The sequence below is a fragment of the Hemiscyllium ocellatum genome, chromosome 19 (assembly GCF_020745735.1).
Source record: "Hemiscyllium ocellatum isolate sHemOce1 chromosome 19, sHemOce1.pat.X.cur, whole genome shotgun sequence".
Taxonomy (NCBI): Eukaryota; Metazoa; Chordata; class Chondrichthyes; order Orectolobiformes; family Hemiscylliidae; genus Hemiscyllium; species Hemiscyllium ocellatum.
This window is the reverse complement of record NC_083419.1, coordinates 6,291,081-6,310,754: the sequence shown is the minus strand read 5'-3', so window position 1 is coordinate 6,310,754 and position 19,674 is coordinate 6,291,081. Positions and strand designations below refer to the sequence as shown.

At 42.6% G+C, this 19,674-nt stretch overlaps 1 protein-coding gene across 1 annotated transcript; it reads left to right on the top strand.

The window, feature by feature from the left end:
* Positions 1 to 571: 571 nt before the first annotated feature.
* Positions 572 to 18,920, top strand: LOC132825035 (homeobox protein DBX2-like). Its single transcript, XM_060840041.1, has 4 exons — positions 572 to 875; positions 6,184 to 6,279; positions 11,934 to 12,133; positions 18,621 to 18,920. The coding sequence occupies exons 1-4, from the start codon at positions 572 to 574 to the stop codon at positions 18,918 to 18,920; spliced, it is 900 nt and encodes a 299-aa protein (XP_060696024.1).
* The last annotated feature ends 754 nt before the right edge of the window (positions 18,921 to 19,674 follow it).

Here is a 19,674-nt window from a genome sequence, read left to right as displayed (position 1 = left end):
TCTTCGGTTTTTTTTTAACTGAGTCTTGATCACTGGACTCGAATCATTAACCCTGCCCCTCTCCCTATCTCTCTCTACAGATGCTGCCAGACCTGCTGAGTTTCTCCAGCAATTCTGAGTTTGTTTCAGATTTCCAGCATCCGGCTTTTCGTCTTATTTCACACAATTTGTTAGTTCCTCGGGATGGGAGAAAACTTGCAAAAGAAAAGTTGTGTGGAAAAAAAAGAGTAAATACAGCATTTGAGTAACTTGCTCGCTTGAGAAAGGATGAGTGAACTTTTCCTTGAGTTGTAACTGCTGTTTAGCTACAGGGACACACCTTCCGCACCCTCAGAATAACATTGGTCATAGCTTTCCAAAGAATCACATGGAAAGTTTCGGGCCAATTGCATCGCAGTTTCTATTGAGAAAGCCATACTCCCTCCAGACTTTACACCCCCTCCAAAAAAAGTTCCAACATTCAGAACAGTCACTTGTCGCTCGCACCTTTAGATGTATTTGTATCTGTAGCTGCTTGGAGTGAGAGGCTATCTCTCCACATTGGAGTTGCCCTGTCTTGCTCACTCCCATCATGTTCCCCAGTCTGATCCCAACACCGTCAGTGTCCTGGGAAGAACCGGCCTCACTCCCTTTTCTGAACTCACCACAGCTGCCCGCGTTCCACAACTTGGGCAGAAGTTTCCTCATTGACAATTTGCTCCGGGTGAATGGCCCGAGCGCTGGAAACCCTTTCCCAGTGAAAGTGCCCCAAACTGCGGAACAAATCAGTCCCTCGGGAGGTCCCCGTTCAACAAGACCCTCCTTTCAGCAGCTCGTTAACCCCTCGCCTGCGCCAGCCACCTCCAGCACTCAAACTGCCTCCTACCCTGAAATAGGTAAGATTTCACTTCTTCATTTACTCAGCAGACCACATCAATGTTACCGCAATTTATCAATGCTGCAGTATTTTTGACAGTGCCATTTCTGAATTAAATCTTGTGTTTGCATCTGACCCGTAAGTGTGCCATAAACAGATGCCCCTGTTTTATATTGCTGCTGCTATTTAGTTAAAAAAAAGAGGTCTGTCATGGGCTGACTTGTAATATTTGGAAATTGCCCTTGTATAATTTTGCAATTTACTTCATATTCTAAGCCAGAGTTTGATGTAATTTTATTGCAAATTATTTAAATGCTCTTGCAGAAAAAGTAAAATAAAATTCCAAAAGCCAACAGTACAAATTACAGCTAAATTGCAGGTTGTGTCATTTTGGCACTAAAAGTGAAGCAGATAAACGGTAACACAAAAGTAGTGGTATGAATCAAAATTAAGTTATTCTGAATCCAAGATGACTGTGCCAGGGTACTTGCCAACTGGGCTTCATGCTGAATGCAATGTCGTTCCAGCCCACGGCAAAGCCATTATTCGGGTCTCCTAGGGCAATTTAGGACGCTAATGGAAATAGGAACACCCATGTCATTTCTACAAATAGAAATAAACTTTTAAAAATGTACATCTGTGCGAGGACAGGCACTGCATTGTTTGTGTCTCTGATACATTGACCTGCCTGTTATTTCCATAGGTACAGGATAACCTATTGTATGTCTGACACAGAGTCTACAGCACAGAAACAGACCCTTCAGTCCAACCAGTCCTTGCTGAACAGAATTCCAAACTAGTTATTGTATAAAACATGAGTTGACGAGACTTTTCTAGCACAGTGGTAATGCTCCTACTTCTGGGCCAGGAGGTCTCTGTTCAAGTCCCACCTGCTCTAGGGTGTGTAATAACATTTCTGAACACAGTAACCTTTAAACCACGAGTTCCCTGGGGAGCTGAAAATGTGTTGCTGGAAAAGCGCAGCAGGTCAGGCAGCATCCAAGGAGCAGGAGAGTCGACGTTTCGGGCATGAGCCCTTCTTCAGGAGTTCCCTGGGGAGCTCAGTTCTGTTAGTATGACACACTTAAGTTAAAAATCACACAACACCAGGCTATAGTCCAACAGGTTTAATTGGAAGCACTAGCTTCAGAGTGCTGCTCCTTCATCAGCTACCTTCTCCCCTCCTCGCGCCCCCCCCCCCCCATTTATCTCTGCACATTGGAGGGTCCCTGCCTCTATTCCTGATGAAGGGCTTTTGCCCGAAATGTCAATTTTTCTGCTCCTTGAATGCTGCCCCCCCCCCGACCTGCTGTGCTTTTCCAGCACCACTCTGAACTAAACTCTGGTTTCCAGCATCTGCCGTCCTCACTTTTGCCTAGTTGATTTTTAACTTTGTACACCCCAGTCCAACACCGGCATCTCCAAATCATTACTATGACACACAGCATTGTTACTTTCTGCAGCATCACTGAAATTTGAGTTTGCCCATTTCAAGCTTGTTTCTAAGTTGAGAAAGCTGGCCTGATGTTGTTTGGATCCACCACACCGATACATGAAACCAAAAAGACAAAAAGCACCATTCTATAATTCCTGACACGATCAGATAGTGTTCACCCATTCTGACAATGCCATGTATCCAGTGACATTCCTGAAACACCACCAGGCCAGCTGCATCACCTAATTTGGAGAAATAGGTTCAGCTTTACATCAAGACGAACTATGTGATGTCGCCCAGAGATGTGAGGTCACCTTGTGAAGATCATCATTGTAATAAAGTTTGAGGTTCCTTAGATGTGTATTTGGAGTTCAGCCAACTTCTTGAAACATTTGTTTGTAATGTAACCTGCACTTGAATGGAACAGGAGTGTTGCAGATTGGTGCACTCCAAGGTGCAGAACAATGTGCAGAGGCATTAAAACTTGGAGCAGCTGATGGGAAAGGGCATTTGGGAAAAGCCACCTTCCCTGAGGGCTTTCAGTGACAGAGAGGCTGGAACATTGGTGAAACTGCTTCAGCTGTATGGTCACATGTAGTGAAAACCGTAAATATTAATTGCAATTGTAAATCCAGTATCATGCAGTGTTGGAAGAAATTGAATTGGTTCACACCTTGACGTAATATCAACTTTGGAATGTCTTGTAATGGACATTTATAAATTTTATGAATGAAATATATTTTGGGAGGGGAGAGAGGGGAAGTTTAGCTGAGGAGAACAGACTCGAAATGTGCTTGTACCCTTGCATAGACCTCCATTTTCCTTAACCAGCAGTATAATTTAGATCCATTTGTAGCAACCCCAAAGTACTTTTTGCAAGTCACAGAAATGTCTGATGATATAAAACAAAATACTGTGGATGCTGGAAATTGGAAGCAAACGTGGAAAATGCTGGAGAAACTCAGCAGCTTTGGCAGCTTTTGTGAAGAGAGAAACAGAGTTAATGTTTCAACTCCAGAAAACTTTCTTCAGGATGTGAATGAACAGAACGTGTGATGACACATATTACACCAAAAAAGGGACTGTATTTTTAAAAAATTATTCCCCAAAAAGGTGCTTGAAAACTCATATTCAAACAACTCCAGCATTTGCACAAAGAATGTAAGCTTTCTCTTGAAAATGCACTTTAACTGATAAAGGTTGTTTCATTAATGTCGCCTTTGTAATATTTAGCCAGCCATGTTATAAAGTTTAAACTTCAATCTTTCCCAAAATTTAAAATGCCATTTAAAAAAAAACCTGCTGTAAATATATTTCTTAAAAATTGAAACAAAATCACAAATTATAAAGAAAATTTGAGTTACGGAGACAATCACACAGTGGAAATATTCAGCTGTCTGACCATCCAACATTAATTTTTCAGACACTGATCAATCTGTTGTGTAGTTTCAGCATGTTTTTTCCAAATAAATTGGAAAATTTCATATGCTTCCCTGCAATATTCATAAATGAGCCAAGGGGAATATTTCTCTATCATTCAGATGAAGTCATGGATTACCTTTTAAACTTGATGGTGAAGAATAATTGAAACATTGATCCCTGCAGTTAAACTACAGACTCCACATCAATGCAACATGGCTCTAAAGTGATAATAGATGGATGTAAGTTGTCTCAAATTAAACAGGAAGTGATTTCCTCTATTGGGCTAATTTCATTGGTTTGATTATGTATCAGTTTCAACTGTTTTTCAATTCACATTTCAAATGTTTACTGGAGCAAGTATTAAAGAATAATAAGATGGTCCATGCTCTTAAAGATTTCATAGGATTTGTTTGTTGGGAATTGGAGCTCGTCTGTTCTTGGCTTACTTCCAGAACCATAATATTAAAAATTAAAAGCAAAGGACCCTGAGAATGTATCAGAATCTCTGTAAAGGAACCCATGAGGGAGTTCTGTGCACTTTGGCAAATAACCTCATATAAGTAGATTTATCACTTTTATACTGAAGAATGTAAGATGAATCTGCCACTTATGCTTCAAAGTTAATGTGGGAATACCTTTTAGTTTTTTTTTATATATACTGTGAAAATATTTTGAAGTACTTAAAGGCACCTACTTTGAGCCTGAATTCATTTTTTAATTTCCAGACTACAACCCAATGGATAGAGATTCATCAGATGCTGATATCTCATACTTGATCAGTTTTCTTAGGTCTGGCTAAGCATTTTGATTAACAAAACAAGTAGGTCACTGTATTAATGCAGCAGTAAGACCCAAAACCAAATAAGATGCATCCAAGGATACTAAGAGAAGAAAGGATGAAAAATGTGGAGACTCTGACAGTAATTTTCCAATTATTCATGGATACAGGTTTCTGCTGAATGACTGTAGAATTGCAAATGTTACCTACTTAATCAATAAAATGTCAAAAAGATATGCCCAGTAACCTCAGACAACTCTGTTTAGACTTGATGATAGGAAATGATGATTGGAAATATTTAGCAATTATGATTCAGGACAAAATTAACAACAAATTGGGCAAATACAGGTTAATTAAGGAAAGCCACAGAGGCAAATTATGTTTAATAACTTGAGTTTTTTTGACGAGATAATAGAGAAAGGATGGATATGGTTGATGTTGTGTACATGGACTTCTAAAAATTTGAGAAGAATGAACAAAATTAGAGATTGTGGAATAAAAAAGGCTCACAAAATGGATGTAAAATTTACCAAGTGAGGGAAAATAGACAGTATCAGTGATTAGTTCTGGTTTGGATTGGAGGAATGGTTATAGTGGGGTTCTGCAATGTATTGGTGTTTGGATTTCTGCTTTTTCCCTACAAAAATGAATGACCTAAACATATGTATCTAGAGCTCAATTTTTGAAGTTTGATTATGAGATAAAACTTGAAAATATTGTGAACGGCAAGAAGGAATGTGTTAAACTTTAAAACAGCATAGGCTGTGTGGATAAGTGACAGATGAAATTTAATGCAGAGAAATGTAAAATGATTCATTGTGTTGGTAAAAGAGGAGATAAACTATGAAATAAAAAGCACAATTGAAAACAGAATGCAGTAGCAGAGGGATCTGGGGATAAATGTGCACAGATCATAGACAGTGACAGGAGAACTGTGCTCCTTGGAATTGTGTTTTTTTTCGCTATGTGGACAGTGGAGATCAATGAGCGATGGTGACTCTGGGAGCCAGAAGTCAGTGTGTTAGCATGTTGAACTTCCTAGCAGCTCTGCGGCTGTGTAGCTTAGAGAGAAAGTGTGATGAGAGAGAGTCTGTTCGATCACCCTATGAAGTTTGTATGGTATGATCTGCCTGTACTGCACGCAAAACAAAACTTTTCACTGTACCTAGGTACATGTGACAATAATAAATCAAATCACCTAAAAAAGTTTAATAAACTATTTAGAGTGTAAAATGCTAGTCTGCCTTAAATTGGATATTGTGCCTCATTCTTCGCACCACACATTAGGAAGGATGTATAAATGTTAGAGAAGTGCAGAAAAGATTTGTAAGCAGGGTTCCAGGGATGAGGAACTTTGGTTCCCTGGGACTACAGGAAAGTAATGGTGACATTATGGCCTGAATGGTCTCTTTCTGTGCTGGAACCATTCTTTAATTCTAAAAATATTCAGTGCTAAGAATGCTAAGCACCCAACAACAAAAAGGCTTGCACAATGCAATGTAGTGTAACACACCCAAGAAACTCAAATTATTTTGCTCTTTGTTTTACAGCACATGTTGAGACACTAGAATTGTGCAGAATATTTCACTGTTAATCAATTTGAGAAATATTTTTGTAGCTTTTATCATTTTAGGTTGGGTGAAGTACACTGAACAAACTTATCTCATTTTGTTCTGGTTTAATATTTTGTAGCTTTATCCAAATGTTTCCTGCCGACTTTCCCCCAGGTCTTCCTGGCTTGCTGTGGTGGGTCCTGTCAGCAGTCGATCTCCCCCACTGCTTTTCCGAGTAAGTTTTTGTACGGCATCAGTAATGCTTGATTTGTTTTGTATACCGTAGCAATACGATTTCATGTGGTCTGAAAAATGATTACAAGTCAAATGCCACGTTTCAACCTCACAATTAATGTATTAATAACTCAGTCTTCTCCTTGATGATTTTAAGATTCCAAAGATTTGTGTTCTTTACAATAGTATTGCAAACATTTTTATCTTATTTAAAATGTATGAAAGTAATCTATTGTTTAACTCTTAATCTAATCCAATGTTTGTACTATAGTAATTATATCTCAATTTACCCTGGAGGGGTAAAAGGTAATCTATATTTAAATTATTTAAAATCAATAACATCCTAAATAAATTAGGGGAAGGATTAGTATCTAATTAAAAATTAAATTCATTCAACACATTAGTGATACATTTTGTGATGTTGCGGTTTTCTGAAGGCTTTAAATCAAATGACTGTTAAGTGAATTCAGATTTGCAGTGACTAAATAGCTTTTAAAAAAAAAACAACTCAAAAGAAGAGTTGCCAACTTGAATGCTTCTTGACAAGTGAAGCAGCAAATTCTGGCTGTTTAATGAGCTGAGACTCTCTGAGATGTTTTCAGGGGGCTGCCACTTTCCCACAGAGCGTTTTACATGGCTGTGGCTTCTATACAATGGCCAACAGGACCATGACCAATTGCCACTTTCACTTTCTTCATCCACACGCGACCTCGTCACTATTTTTCACAGTGCAGATGAACTTTCCAAATCAGCCTACATTAAGAAAACACTGGAAGGGGGTCAAGTAGCCTTTCGTACTGCCATAAATAAAGCTCTGTTTGCAAGTCTTAGCTTCTGTCTGTCACATTCCATTTGGGGGAATTCTGCAAACTGCAATCATTGAAACATAAATTAAATTGACTTTTATAGACTTTCTTTAACAGGTCTGGGTAGACCGTTATGTCCACCTGAATACAAGTCAGTGGTTGAACAGAGCTTAGAAGCAAAAACATGGATAACTTTTCTGATTGTATGATTAAATCTCCATCCAGCCAAAAATCCTCGCTCTCTCATCCCAACAACTGGTTGCTGTTATATTGGGCTCCTTACAGGGGAAAGGTGCTTCCAAACCTATAACTAGAAGCAGAGGAAAGTCAACAGAAAGCAGGCAGGGAAAACAATGTAGAATTGGACAGAATGTTTAGCAGGCTCATGAAAGCAGAATGGGAGTAAGTAAAGGCCCTCTGGGCCACTATATCCGTGATGGAGCAACGGAGGCAGAGAATCTAGAATTGTCCTACAACCAGAGTAGTGCAAATGTGGGCATGGGACTGAAAGTGAGTCTGAGAAATAGGATAGGATGAGACACTTAAAGGAAGATAACTAGGGTATGCTTAGGGATTTGGGGAGCTTGGTAAGATCCAACCAATAGAAACTCAAGCTTCACTCAGGGAAGGCTATGACAGCAGCATCATAAAGGAGTTGCAATGCATAGAGATGAAAATAGTGGGATGAGGGAAATGCTGTGGTTTGAAAAGTTACTAAATTCTGACGTGCTAAAGATATAGATTAGATTCTCACTGGTACTTCATAAATTGCAGTAAATGGAGAAATTGCTTTATTAGTTCTTGGAACATTAACAGACATTAGTCAGCTCCAGTAACTGGGAAAATTAGTGTTTAGATTAGATTAGATTACTTACAGCGTGGAAACAGGCCCTTCGGCCCAACAAGTTCACACCGACCCGCCAAAGTGCAACCCACCCATACCCCTACATATACCCCTTACCTAACACTACGGGCAATTTAGCATGGCCAATTTACCTGACCCGCACATCTTTGGACTGTGGGAGGAAACCGGAGCACCCGGAGGAAACCCACGCAGACACGGGGAGAACGTGCAAACTCCACACAGTCAGTCGCCTGAGGTGGGAATTGAACCCAGGTCCCTGGCGCTGTGAGGCAGCAGTACTAACCACTGTGCCACCGTGCCGCCCATAAATTATTGTCTATTTTGTCTTCATGGTATAGTACAGGTTCCTCTATAACTTGTTGGGTCAGTTTAATAAAGGAGCTAAAAATAGTAAAGATCCTTCTCCATTGATTATCAATCTTTCTGCATTTGTGAAACTTGTGAAATTAATGTAGTTGAATGAACTGGAGTTCCTCAGGATAGAGTCCGATGTCCAACCATCTTCAGCTAATTTATCAATTACCTTCCCTCCCTCAAAAGGTCGGAAGTGAAGATGTTTGCTGATGAATGTGCAATGTTCAGCATCATTTGCAACTCCTCAAATACTGAATCAGTTCATGGCTGAATTTAGCAAGACCTGAACAATATCCAGTCTTGGGCTGACAAATGTCAAGTAACATTCATACCACACAAATGCCAGGCAATGACTATTACCAATAAGAGGCAAACTAACCACTGCCCTGTGACATTCAACGGTGTTACTGTCACTGGATCCCCCGACTATCAACGTCCTGTGATTACCATTGACAAGAAACTGAACTTAACTAGCCACATAAACACAGAAACAAAAACAGAATTTGCTAGAAAAGCTCAGTAGGTCTGGCAGCATCTGCAAAGAGAAATCAGAGTTAACATTTTGGGTCCAGTGACCCTTCCTCCGAACATATAAACACAGTGGGTCCAAGAGCAGGTTAGAATCTAGGAATCTGCAGGGTGTAACTCACCTCCTGACTCCCCAAAGTCTGTGCACCATCTACAAGGCATAAGGCAGGAGTGTGACAGAATGCTCCCTACTTGCCTGGATGATTGCAGCTCCAACAACACTCAAGAAACTCGACACAATCCAAGACAAAGCAACCCTCTCGATTGGCATCACGTCTCTAAATATCACCAGAGACTCAGGAGCAGCAATATTTGCCATCTGCAAGATATACTGCAGAAATTCACGAAAAGTTCTTAAAAAAACACATTCCAAATCTGCTACCATCCAGAAGGACAAAGGCAGTAGATACATGGGGGCACCACTCTTTGCAAGTTCCTCTCCAAGCCACTCACCATCCTGATTTGGAAATATATCGCCGTTCTTTCACTGCCACTGGGTCAAATTCCTGGAATTCCCTCTCTAAGGGTGTTGTGGGTTTAAGAAGGCAGCTCACCCCCACCTTCTCAAGTAGGGACAGGCAATAAATGCTGGCCCAGCCAGTGATGCCACATTCCATAACTCGCCAAACAAAATCTTACAACTATCTAGGGGTTGTTTGCAGATGGGTTGATACAGATGTCAAACATATAAGATACATTAATTATGTTGCACTCTTACCTACACGAATGACATAACTATATAAAAATGATTCCTAATGTCAGTTATGAATGTAATAGCAATTTAATATGTGCTTCACCTTGACTTTCAGTAACATTAAGCTTAGTTTCATGAATATGATCTATTTAAATCCATTTTTGCATTAAATTGGCTAATTAACCTATTATTCTAAACTTCTTTTCTACGTTTTACCTCCTTATAATTTTTTTCAATAAGATTTTAATTTAAAACTTCTATTTGCTTGATGTTGCAGGCCACATAATGTTTTAATTAATATTTAATTTGTGTACAGATATGTGAATGAGGCTTCCAATGAGTGTCATGATTGGATTGTTTTGATGGTTCATGGCAATCATAGCTCTCAATACATGTGTTTCAAAAATTTATTGACATTATCATGTAACGTAAAAAAAAAATTCTGAAACAATCACCTTCAAACAAAAAAATGGTTATAGGGTCATCTATTAATTAGTGTCTATTTTAAGAGACGATATCAAAGCTTAAACACATGAACGAAGAGACTCTAGAATAGATGCCCTACAGTGTGGAAACTGGCCCTTCGGCCCTACAGGTCCACACCGACCCTCTGAAGGATATCCCACCCAAACCCATTCCTCTACATTTACCCCTAACCGACACATCCCTGAACACTTTGGGCAATTTAGCACGGCCAATTCACTTAACCTGCACAGCTTTGGACTGTGGAAGGAAACCTGAACACCTAGAGGAAACTCATGCAGACACTGGGAGAATATGCAAACTCCACATAGACAGTCGTCCGAGGCTAGAATCAAACCCGGATCCCTGGCGCTGTGAGGCCACAGTGCTAACCACTGACCCACCATGCCACCCTCTAGCTTCTGCCTCACTGTTGTTCGACTTCTGAATGGACTTCACTAATTTTAAATTTAATGTTGATCTTGCTCTCTGTGCACCTTCTCTGCAGCCATAACATTATATTCCTCACTATTACTCTCACTCACTTTGTATGGTATAACCTGTCTGCACTGCACATAAAACAAAACTTTTCAAGGTACCCAGGTACATGTGACAATAAGAAGGTTCATACAGTTTGCTGCAAAACAGAACACCAGCACAATATTTAATTCCACCTTGCATCCGTGCATGAATTTATTTTAAATTTGGTTTGTTATAAACAAGCGACTTTGCAAAGTGTGAACCTAAAACATTTGTTAAAAATGCCTGATACACTGAGTAATAAAGACAGAATTTGATTTGGCCAATCAAAAGGAATCAAATTCCAACTGGGATGCTCACAAACTACAAACTCTGCAATTGCTCATCAATTATAGATCCTCAAATTGGCTTTGGTAAGAGTTACCTGCAATAAATAACATGGATTATCAAGTACTCCTGATAGAATTTGTTTCAACCACAGAAATAGGAATAGGAATAGGCCATTAGGCCCCTCAAGCCCACTCCACCATTCAATAGGATCATGGCTGATCCGACATTCCTCGCATCCACTATCCTGCCCTTTCCCATAATCCTTGATTCCCCGACTGATCAAGCATCAATCTCAGACTTAAATATACACAAGGACTCTGCTCCCACCCACCACCCCCCGACCCCAACCCCCCTCAGCTCTCTGAGGCAAGGAGTTCTAAAGACTCTCAATGCTTGGTGGAAATTACTCTGCATCTCCGTCTTAAATTGGCACCCCTTTACTCTGAGATGATACCCTCTGGTCTTAAATTCTTCATGAGGTGAAACATCTGCTCAGCATTTACAGTGTCAAACCCCTTATGAATCTGGTATGTTTCAATGAGCTCACCGCTCGTTCTTCCAAACAGCAATGTGTAGAGTCCCAACTTGTTCAACCTTTGTTCATAAGACAGTCCCTGCATACTGGGGATCATTGGCATAAACCTTCACTGAACAGCCTCCAGTGAAATGATAAGGAAAGCAGGATATACCTAGTTCTGTTTCTGGAGAATTGAAGGATAAGGCCATTATTCTTTTATGGGAGATGTGGATGTTGCTGGTAAAGGCCAATATTTTTCGCTGGTCTGTAATTGTCCTTGCAGTGAGTAGCTGACTAAGCCAATTCTGAGATAGTTAAGAATCTCAGGTAATGTGTAGGCCAGACTGGGTAAGGATGGTAGGTTTCCATTAGTAAATATGGGTTGATGAACCAGATATATTTTTATAACAATTGATGATATTATCATCATTAATGTGGTGAATGTTTTATTGAGTATAAATTCCACCAGTTTGTGTTCCCAGAGCATTAGCCCACAGCTCTGCTGGGCCAGTGACATTCCAATCATCATTTTCCCCAAAGATTAATTAGTAAGTGGGAGTTTTGCAGGTCAGTCCTGGGCATTTCCTACAGACCTAAAAATGTTTATTTTGTTCTTTAGTTAGCAGCTCTTTCAGGAGCTGTGACTTTCCACTTTGGCCCCAGGTTAGTCACAGCAAAGTGCGAAGAGGAATCCTACGCAGAGTGGTGTTTTCTGAGGAACAAAGGAAAGCATTGGAGAAAACCTTTCAGAAACAGAAGTACATCAGTAAAACGGACAGGAAGAAACTGGCCACCCACCTTGGGCTGAAAGATTCACAGGTATGACCTTTTAGCATTGATGGGATCAGTTTGTTTAATTGGCTGGTTTGCACTCGCGCTCTCGCTCTAATGAGAGACCAGTCCTTTGGAATTCCGGTACCTTTATGTCAGCATCTTAACCTGCTTGGTGAGCAATTAGTAGAAGCAACAACTTACGTTTATACAGCATGACTTTGAAGTAGTCAAAAATTTCGAGATGCTTCCCAGGAGGATTAGGAAGGAAAATGTGTCACTGAGCTACCTGAGGAGATATTGAGTTCAATGATCAAAAGCTTGGCCAAAGAAGTGGGTCTCAGAGTGCCATAAAAAGGAAAAGTGAAGCAGATCAGAGAAGTATTGGCAGTGTGTTCCAGATCTGGGCTGGCCAATGTTGGCGGAACGTTGATTAAAAGATATCACGGAACCACAGAATAGTAACAGTGCAGAAGGAGGCCATTTGGTCCTGTACCTGTTCTGGTCACTAGTGACAATATCCTGTTCCTTCCCCATCTCCCTACACTCCATTTCCATCCAAATAACTATCCAGTGCCCCCTTGAATGCCCTCAATTGAATCTGCATATCCCACAGTGTATTCCAGACCCTAACTACTCACTGGGTGATAAAGTTCTTTTCCGCATCACCTTTGTTTCATTTGCACATCACTTTGAGCCTGTGCCCTCTTCTATCTAGTCTGCCCGGCCTACTCATGGTTTTGATGTCCTGATATGATCTTTCTGGTCATTGTTTGTATTTCAAGACCATGATGGGCCGTTTGGCCCCTTGAGTCTCCTCTGCCATCCAATAAGATCATGGCTGATCCAACATTCCTCACTTTCCTTCCCCTTCCTCTGTAACCCTTGATTCCCCAACTGATCAAGAATCTATCTCAACCTTGGGTACACGCAGGGACTCTGCTGAACAATTCTCTGTGACCAGGAGTTCCAAAGATTCCCTGAGAGAAGAACTTATTTTTCAACTCAGTTTTAGATTGGTGGTCCTTAATTCTGAGATTGTGCCTTCTGGTCCTAGATCTTCTATGAGGGCAAAGCTCCCTCTCAGGATACAACTTCATATGTGCAAAGTTTGCAGGAGTAGCAGTATACAGCAGGGTCACTTTCATGTTATAAAGAATATTAATTACACAGAACTTTAAAGGTGGCTGGATTTTACAGGCCTAGCTTTCCAGAAGACTAATTCATGATGTGCTCCATTGGCTCCTGAACCGCACACTCCCCTCTCCTGTTGGGCGAGCATGTTAGTTTAACATATACTTGCCTAAGTGTGACTGGGGGAAAAGCCCCTGTCCATGTACACCGTGCGTTTATTTCCTTAAACTGATGGATGCAAGGGCTGCTGAAGATGTTTATTTCAGTGTCAAAGTCTGTAATCTTGTTGTCAAGACTGGTGTTGGGCTCAGCAATCATGAAGGAAGCACAGTGAATAAAGAAGGAGAATGGACGTTTTTCAGCTGCGTGCTTTAGCAAAATACCTCAATGGAGGACAGAACATCAGCCTCCAATGTAACATTGATGTTGGATGTTGGGCACTCACTCTTTGCTGAGAGTGGGTACAAATCCACTTTATTCGATGTTTGCCCTAATTGGAAAACCTAGATGTTTTTCACATTGGGTTCAATTGTGAAAGCATATCTGGGAAATCCACAAAAGCTTGGGATTTCAGACATGTTCAGTATCGATCAATATTGTGATTCAGGCAAGGAGCTCATTTACTGAGACATCATCTAAGCATTTTACCCAGAGCTAAAACCATTAGGGACCTGGACAACAGGAAATCTTCCACTGTATTGAATGCAGATAGATCACATCGCTAAAGTGCATGGTATGCAGCTGTTTACAGTGCTACCAAATTGGGTTATAGTTGCTGAAACAAAAGCAATTTAGTGCAGATTCTGGAAATCTGAAATGAAAACAGAGCATGCTGGAGAAACTCAACAAATTTGGCAGCATCTGTGGGAAAAGGAAGAGTTTTAAGTCAGAACTGAAGCGGTTTTTCCAGTGTTTTGTTTTCTGCATCCTGCCAGTTTCCATACAGTAACATGACCTCAAACATCCTCATTTGTTTAGAGGACTGAGTGGTCATTGTTACAATTCTCTTGGAATGTGTCATTATTTCCCAATGACTTGTTTAACCTTTACTGTGGTCCAAGTAATGAAGACTATACCCGGTCAAGGCAAAGATATTGCAGAACCTGCCAAGGCTAAACTTCAAATGGATTACTCTTAGATGTGCAATCACTGAAGAATATTACAAAACTCTGATGCGAAAGTTCATTTTCTGATGAACTAAGTGAAATTTGTATACGATATTACATTGGGATGTTTTTACCAGGTTAGATTAGGTACCCTATAGAGTGGAAACTGGTCATTTAGCCCAACAAATCCACACCCACCCAGATCCATTTCCCTCTGACTAGTGCACCTAACACTATGGGCAATTTAGCATGTAAAAAATGAGGTCTGCAGATGCTGGAGATCACAGCTGCAAATGTGTTGCTGGTCAAAGCACAGCAGGCCAGGCAGCATCTCAGGAATAGAGAATTCGACGTTTCGAGCATAAGCCCTTCATCAGGAATAAGAGAGAGAGAGAGCCAAGCAGGCTAAGATAAAGGGTAGGGAGGAGGGACTAGGGGGAGGGGCGATGGAGGTGGGATAGGTGGAAGGAGGTCAAGGTGAGGGTGATAGGCCGGAGTGGGGTGGGGGCGGAGAGGTCAGGAAGAGGATCGCAGGTTAGGAGGGCGGTGCTGAGTTGAGGGAACCGACTGAGACAAGGTGGGGGGAGGGGAAATGAGGAAACTGGAGAAATCTGAATTCATACCTTGTGGTTGAAGGGTTCCCAGGCGAAAGATGAGGCGCTCCTCCTCCAGCCGTCGTGTTGTTGTGTTCTGCCGGTGGAGGAGTCCAAGGACCTGCATGTCCTCGGTGGAGTGGGAGGAAGAGTTAAAGTGTTGAGCCACGGGGTGATTGGGTTGGTTGGTTCGGGCGGCCCGGAGGTGTTCTCTGAAGCGTTCCGCAAGTAAGCGGCCTGTCTCCCCAATATAGAGGAGGCCACATCGGGTGCAGCGGATGCAATAGATGATGTGTGTGGAGGTACAGGTGAACTTGTGGCGGATATGGAAGGATCCCTTGGGGCCTTGGAGGGAAGTGAGTGTGGAGGTGTGGGCGCAAGTTTTACATTTCCTGCGGTTGCAGGGGAAGGTGCCGGGGGTGGAGGTTGGGTTGGTGGGGGGTGTGGATCTGACGAGGGAGTCACGAAGGGAGTGGTCCTTGCGGAACGCTGATAGGGGAGGGGAGGGAAATATATCCTTGGTGGTGGGGTCCGTTTGGAGGTGGCGGAAATGGCGGCGGATGATACGTTGTATGCGGAGGTTGGTGGGGTGGTAGGTGAGAACCAGTGGGGTTCTGTCTTGGTGGCGGTTGGAGGAGCGGGGCTCAAGGGCGGAGGAGCGGGAAGTGGAGGAGATGCGGTGGAGGGCATCGTCGATCACGTCTGGGGGGAATCTGCGGTCCTTGAAGAAGTAGGCCATCTGGGCTGTGCGGTGTTGGAATTGGTCCCCCTGGGAGCAGATGCGGCGGAGACGAAGGAATTGGGAGTATGGGATGGCATTTTTACAGGGGGCAGGGTGGGAGGAGGTGTAGTCCAGGTAGCTGTGGGAGTCAGTCGGTTTATAATAGATGTCTGTGTTGAGTCGGTCGCCCGAGATAGAAATGGAAAGGTCTAGGAAGGGGAGGGAGGAGTCTGAGACAGTCCAGGTGAATTTCAGGTCGGGATGGAAGGTGTTAGTAAAGTTGATGAACTGTTCAACCTCCTCGTGGGAGCACGAGGCAGCGCCGATACAGTCATCGATGTAGCGGAGGAAAAGGTGGGGGGTGGTGCCAGTGTAGTTGCGGAAGATGGACTGTTCCACATATCCTACGAAGAGGCAGGCATAGCTGGGGCCCATGTGGGTGCCCATGGCAACTCCTTTAGTTTGGAGGAAGTGGGAGGATTGAAAAGAGAAGTTATTCAGGGTGAGGACCAGTTCAGTCAGTCGAAGGAGGGTGTCAGTGGAAGGGTACTGGTTGGTGCAGCGGGAAAGGAAGAAGCGGAGGGCTTTGAGTCCTTCGTGATGGGGGATGGAGGTGTACAGGGACTGGATGTCCATAGTGAAAATAAGGCGTTGGGGACCGGGGAAGCGAAAATCCTGGAGGAGGTGGAGGGCGTGGGTGGTGTCCCGAACGTAGGTGGGGAGTTCTTGGACTAAAGGGGACAGGACCGTGTCGGTTCCCGCTCCTCCGCCCTTGAGCCCCGCTCCTCCAACCGCCACCAAGACAGAACCCCACTGGTTCTCACCTACCACCCCACCAACCTCCGCATACAACGTATCATCCGCCGCCATTTCCGCCACCTCCAAACGGACCCCACCACCAAGGATATATTTCCCTCCCCTCCCCTATCAGCGTTCCGCAAGGACCACTCCCTTCGTGACTCCCTCGTCAGATCCACACCCCCCACCAACCCAACCTCCACCCCCGGCACCTTCCCCTGCAACCGCAGGAAATGTAAAACTTGCGCCCACACCTCCACACTCACTTCCCTCCAAGGCCCCAAGGGATCCTTCCATATCCGCCACAAGTTCACCTGTACCTCCACACACATCATCTATTGCATCCGCTGCACCCGATGTGGCCTCCTCTATATTGGGGAGACAGGCCGCTTACTTGCGGAACGCTTCAGAGAACACCTCCGGGCCGCCCGAACCAACCAACCCAATCACCCCGTGGCTCAACACTTTAACTCTCCCTCCCACTCCACCGAGGACATGCAGGTCCTTGGACTCCTCCACCGGCAGAACACAACAACACGACGGCTGGAGGAGGAGCGCCTCATCTTTCGCCTGGGAACCCTCCAACCACAAGGTATGAATTCAGATTTCTCCAGTTTCCTCATTTCCCCTCCCCCCACCTTGTCTCAGTCGGTTCCCTCAACTCAGCACCGCCCTCCTAACCTGCAATCCTCTTCCTGACCTCTCCGCCCCCACCCCACTCCGGCCTATCACCCTCACCTTGACCTCCTTCCACCTATCCCACCTCCATCGCCCCTCCCCCTAGTCCCTCCTCCCTACCCTTTATCTTAGCCTGCTTGGCTCTCTCTCTCTCTTATTCCTGATGAAGGGCTTATGCTCGAAACGTCGAATTCTCTATTCCTGAGATGCTGCCTGGCCTGCTGTGCTTTGACCAGCAACACATTTGCAGCAATTTAGCATGGCCAATCCACCTGATCTGCACATTTTTAGACTGTGGGAGGAAACACACACAGACAAGGTGAGAATGTGCAAACTCCACACACTGTCGCCCAAGGCTGGAATCAAACCTGAGTCCCTGGCGCTGTGAGGCAGCAGTGCTAATCACTGAGCCACTGTGCAGCCCATTTTGTTTATTTCTTAATCTAATCACTGTCATAAAAATGAATAATGCCAATTTCCACTAGTTGATTGTAAATTTTACCTTAAACAAAATGAAGAAAGTATGTTTGGAATACAAACATGGTAACCTTCACAGTCAGAAGTGTATGGAGGGTCAGTGAGGAGTGAGGGGAGTGTATGGGATATCAGAATAATGTGGCATCAATGAGGTTTGTAGGGATCACTTAGTTGTTGTGAGGGGTCAGTGAGGACCGTAGGGGTCAGTCATGAGTATGGGGCATAATTGAGGGGTGTTAGGTTGTCAGTGAGATCAGCTGCTTCCGTTAAGAGTAGGCTCAATCCTTACACGGGCTGTGGTCATAAAGACCTATCTCTGCATCTTCCCCATGCTTGTGGAGCAGTACCCATTAAGATTGTGTCAGTCTCTGATGGAGGGAGATGTTTGTGGACTGTAGTTAATTACCTTACCAGTCAGGAGCAAGGGTTTTAACAGGGAACATTACATCATTTTATAATGTTGTCACAACTTACAATTAGCCGTTTAGTTTATATGCAGAATTTAACTTGAAAAATTGTATCTGTTTACTACTTATCAGAAAAGTTTAAGACTTCTAAATTGAAAACATTCCATCCTAATTCTTCCCAATGATGAAATTGTGACATTATTTTGATTAAGCTGCCTGTATAAAATGCAAGTTTAGTCTAAAACAGCCAAATCCTGGCTAGCCATTGCTACTTGCAATGCTAATACCAGTGCTATGATGTGGAGGTGCCAGTGTTGGACTTGGGTGGACAAAGTTAAAAATCACACAACACCAGGTTTATTTGGTGGTACAAGCTTTCGGAGCGCTGCTCCTTCGTCAGGGAGCTAGTGGGGCAGAATCATAACAATCAGAATTTATAGTAAAAAAATCATAGTGTCATGCAATTAAAGTGATACATTGAACAAACCTAGATTGCTATTAAGTCTTTCATCTTTTAGAATGGATTGCAGGTTTCGGTTCATTAATATGTAAATCTCAGAACTTCTTAAAGTCACGTTCTCGAGGATACTAATGCTGTCTTTGACATTTTCAACTCGAAAGGTAAAAATATGGTTCCAGAATCGCAGAATGAAATGGAGAAATACCAAGGAGAGAGAGCTGCTTACACAAGGATGTCTGTTTGAGCAAACATTACAAGAGAAATCAGTTTCAACTTCTGACAACGCCTTTCCAAACGTTCCTGACAGAAAAGCAGCACACGTAGGACAGGCTTCGATGTGCAAATATGTCGCCATTTCAACAACTTCTCAGGATGGTCAGGCTGCTGAGGGCAGAGTGGCAGATCTGAAAAGAGAGGTAGCTCTGCATTCTGACTCTGTGCAGCACAAAAAGGACACTTGAACCTAATTCCCAACGGTTCCCTAATAATAAACATTCTCAGTGTTAATACCCTATTTCATGTGGTCTGTGTCTCTGGCTTTACTCAGCGCTTATGAGGACTGCACTTGTATGGATACATTTTCAGCTGTTACAACACCAGTACATGAATTATAATGTGTCTACAATAATGCTGACAATGCAACTTATCAGGTGCCTTTAAGCATTGATTCAGGTAAAATGTTTTTAGGAAATGTGTTAACTGTAAAATACGAATACAGTTTTTACAAAGGAATAATATTCTTCAAATTGAACTTGGCAAATGTAACATGTTGTGCATGGACTATGTTTCTTGTATAAAAACTCAACACAAAATAAAGCAAACTTTAATATAGCCATAAACCGTGTTTTGAAGTTTAACATCAGTAAGCATTTTATAAAGGTGACTCAACACAAACATTGAAATTATATTTTCCAGGGGGGTATGGCCAAAAAACTATATCAGTCTTTGAGATATCGAGACTGGCGATTTGCAAATATCCCACACTTGTTCAAAAGAGGAGAAGCCCAGTAACTACAGGCCAACCATTTGATCCTTGGTGCTAATTGAGGTCAAACTTAATCCTCACTTGGACAAATGTGAATGAATAAAGTAAGGATTTAGTCAGGCTAAATTGTATTTAACCAATACAGCTTTTTGATGAGGTGACATAGAGGATCGATAAAGGTAATGTGGTTGATGCAATATACATCGATTTGTAAAAATCATTTGACAAAG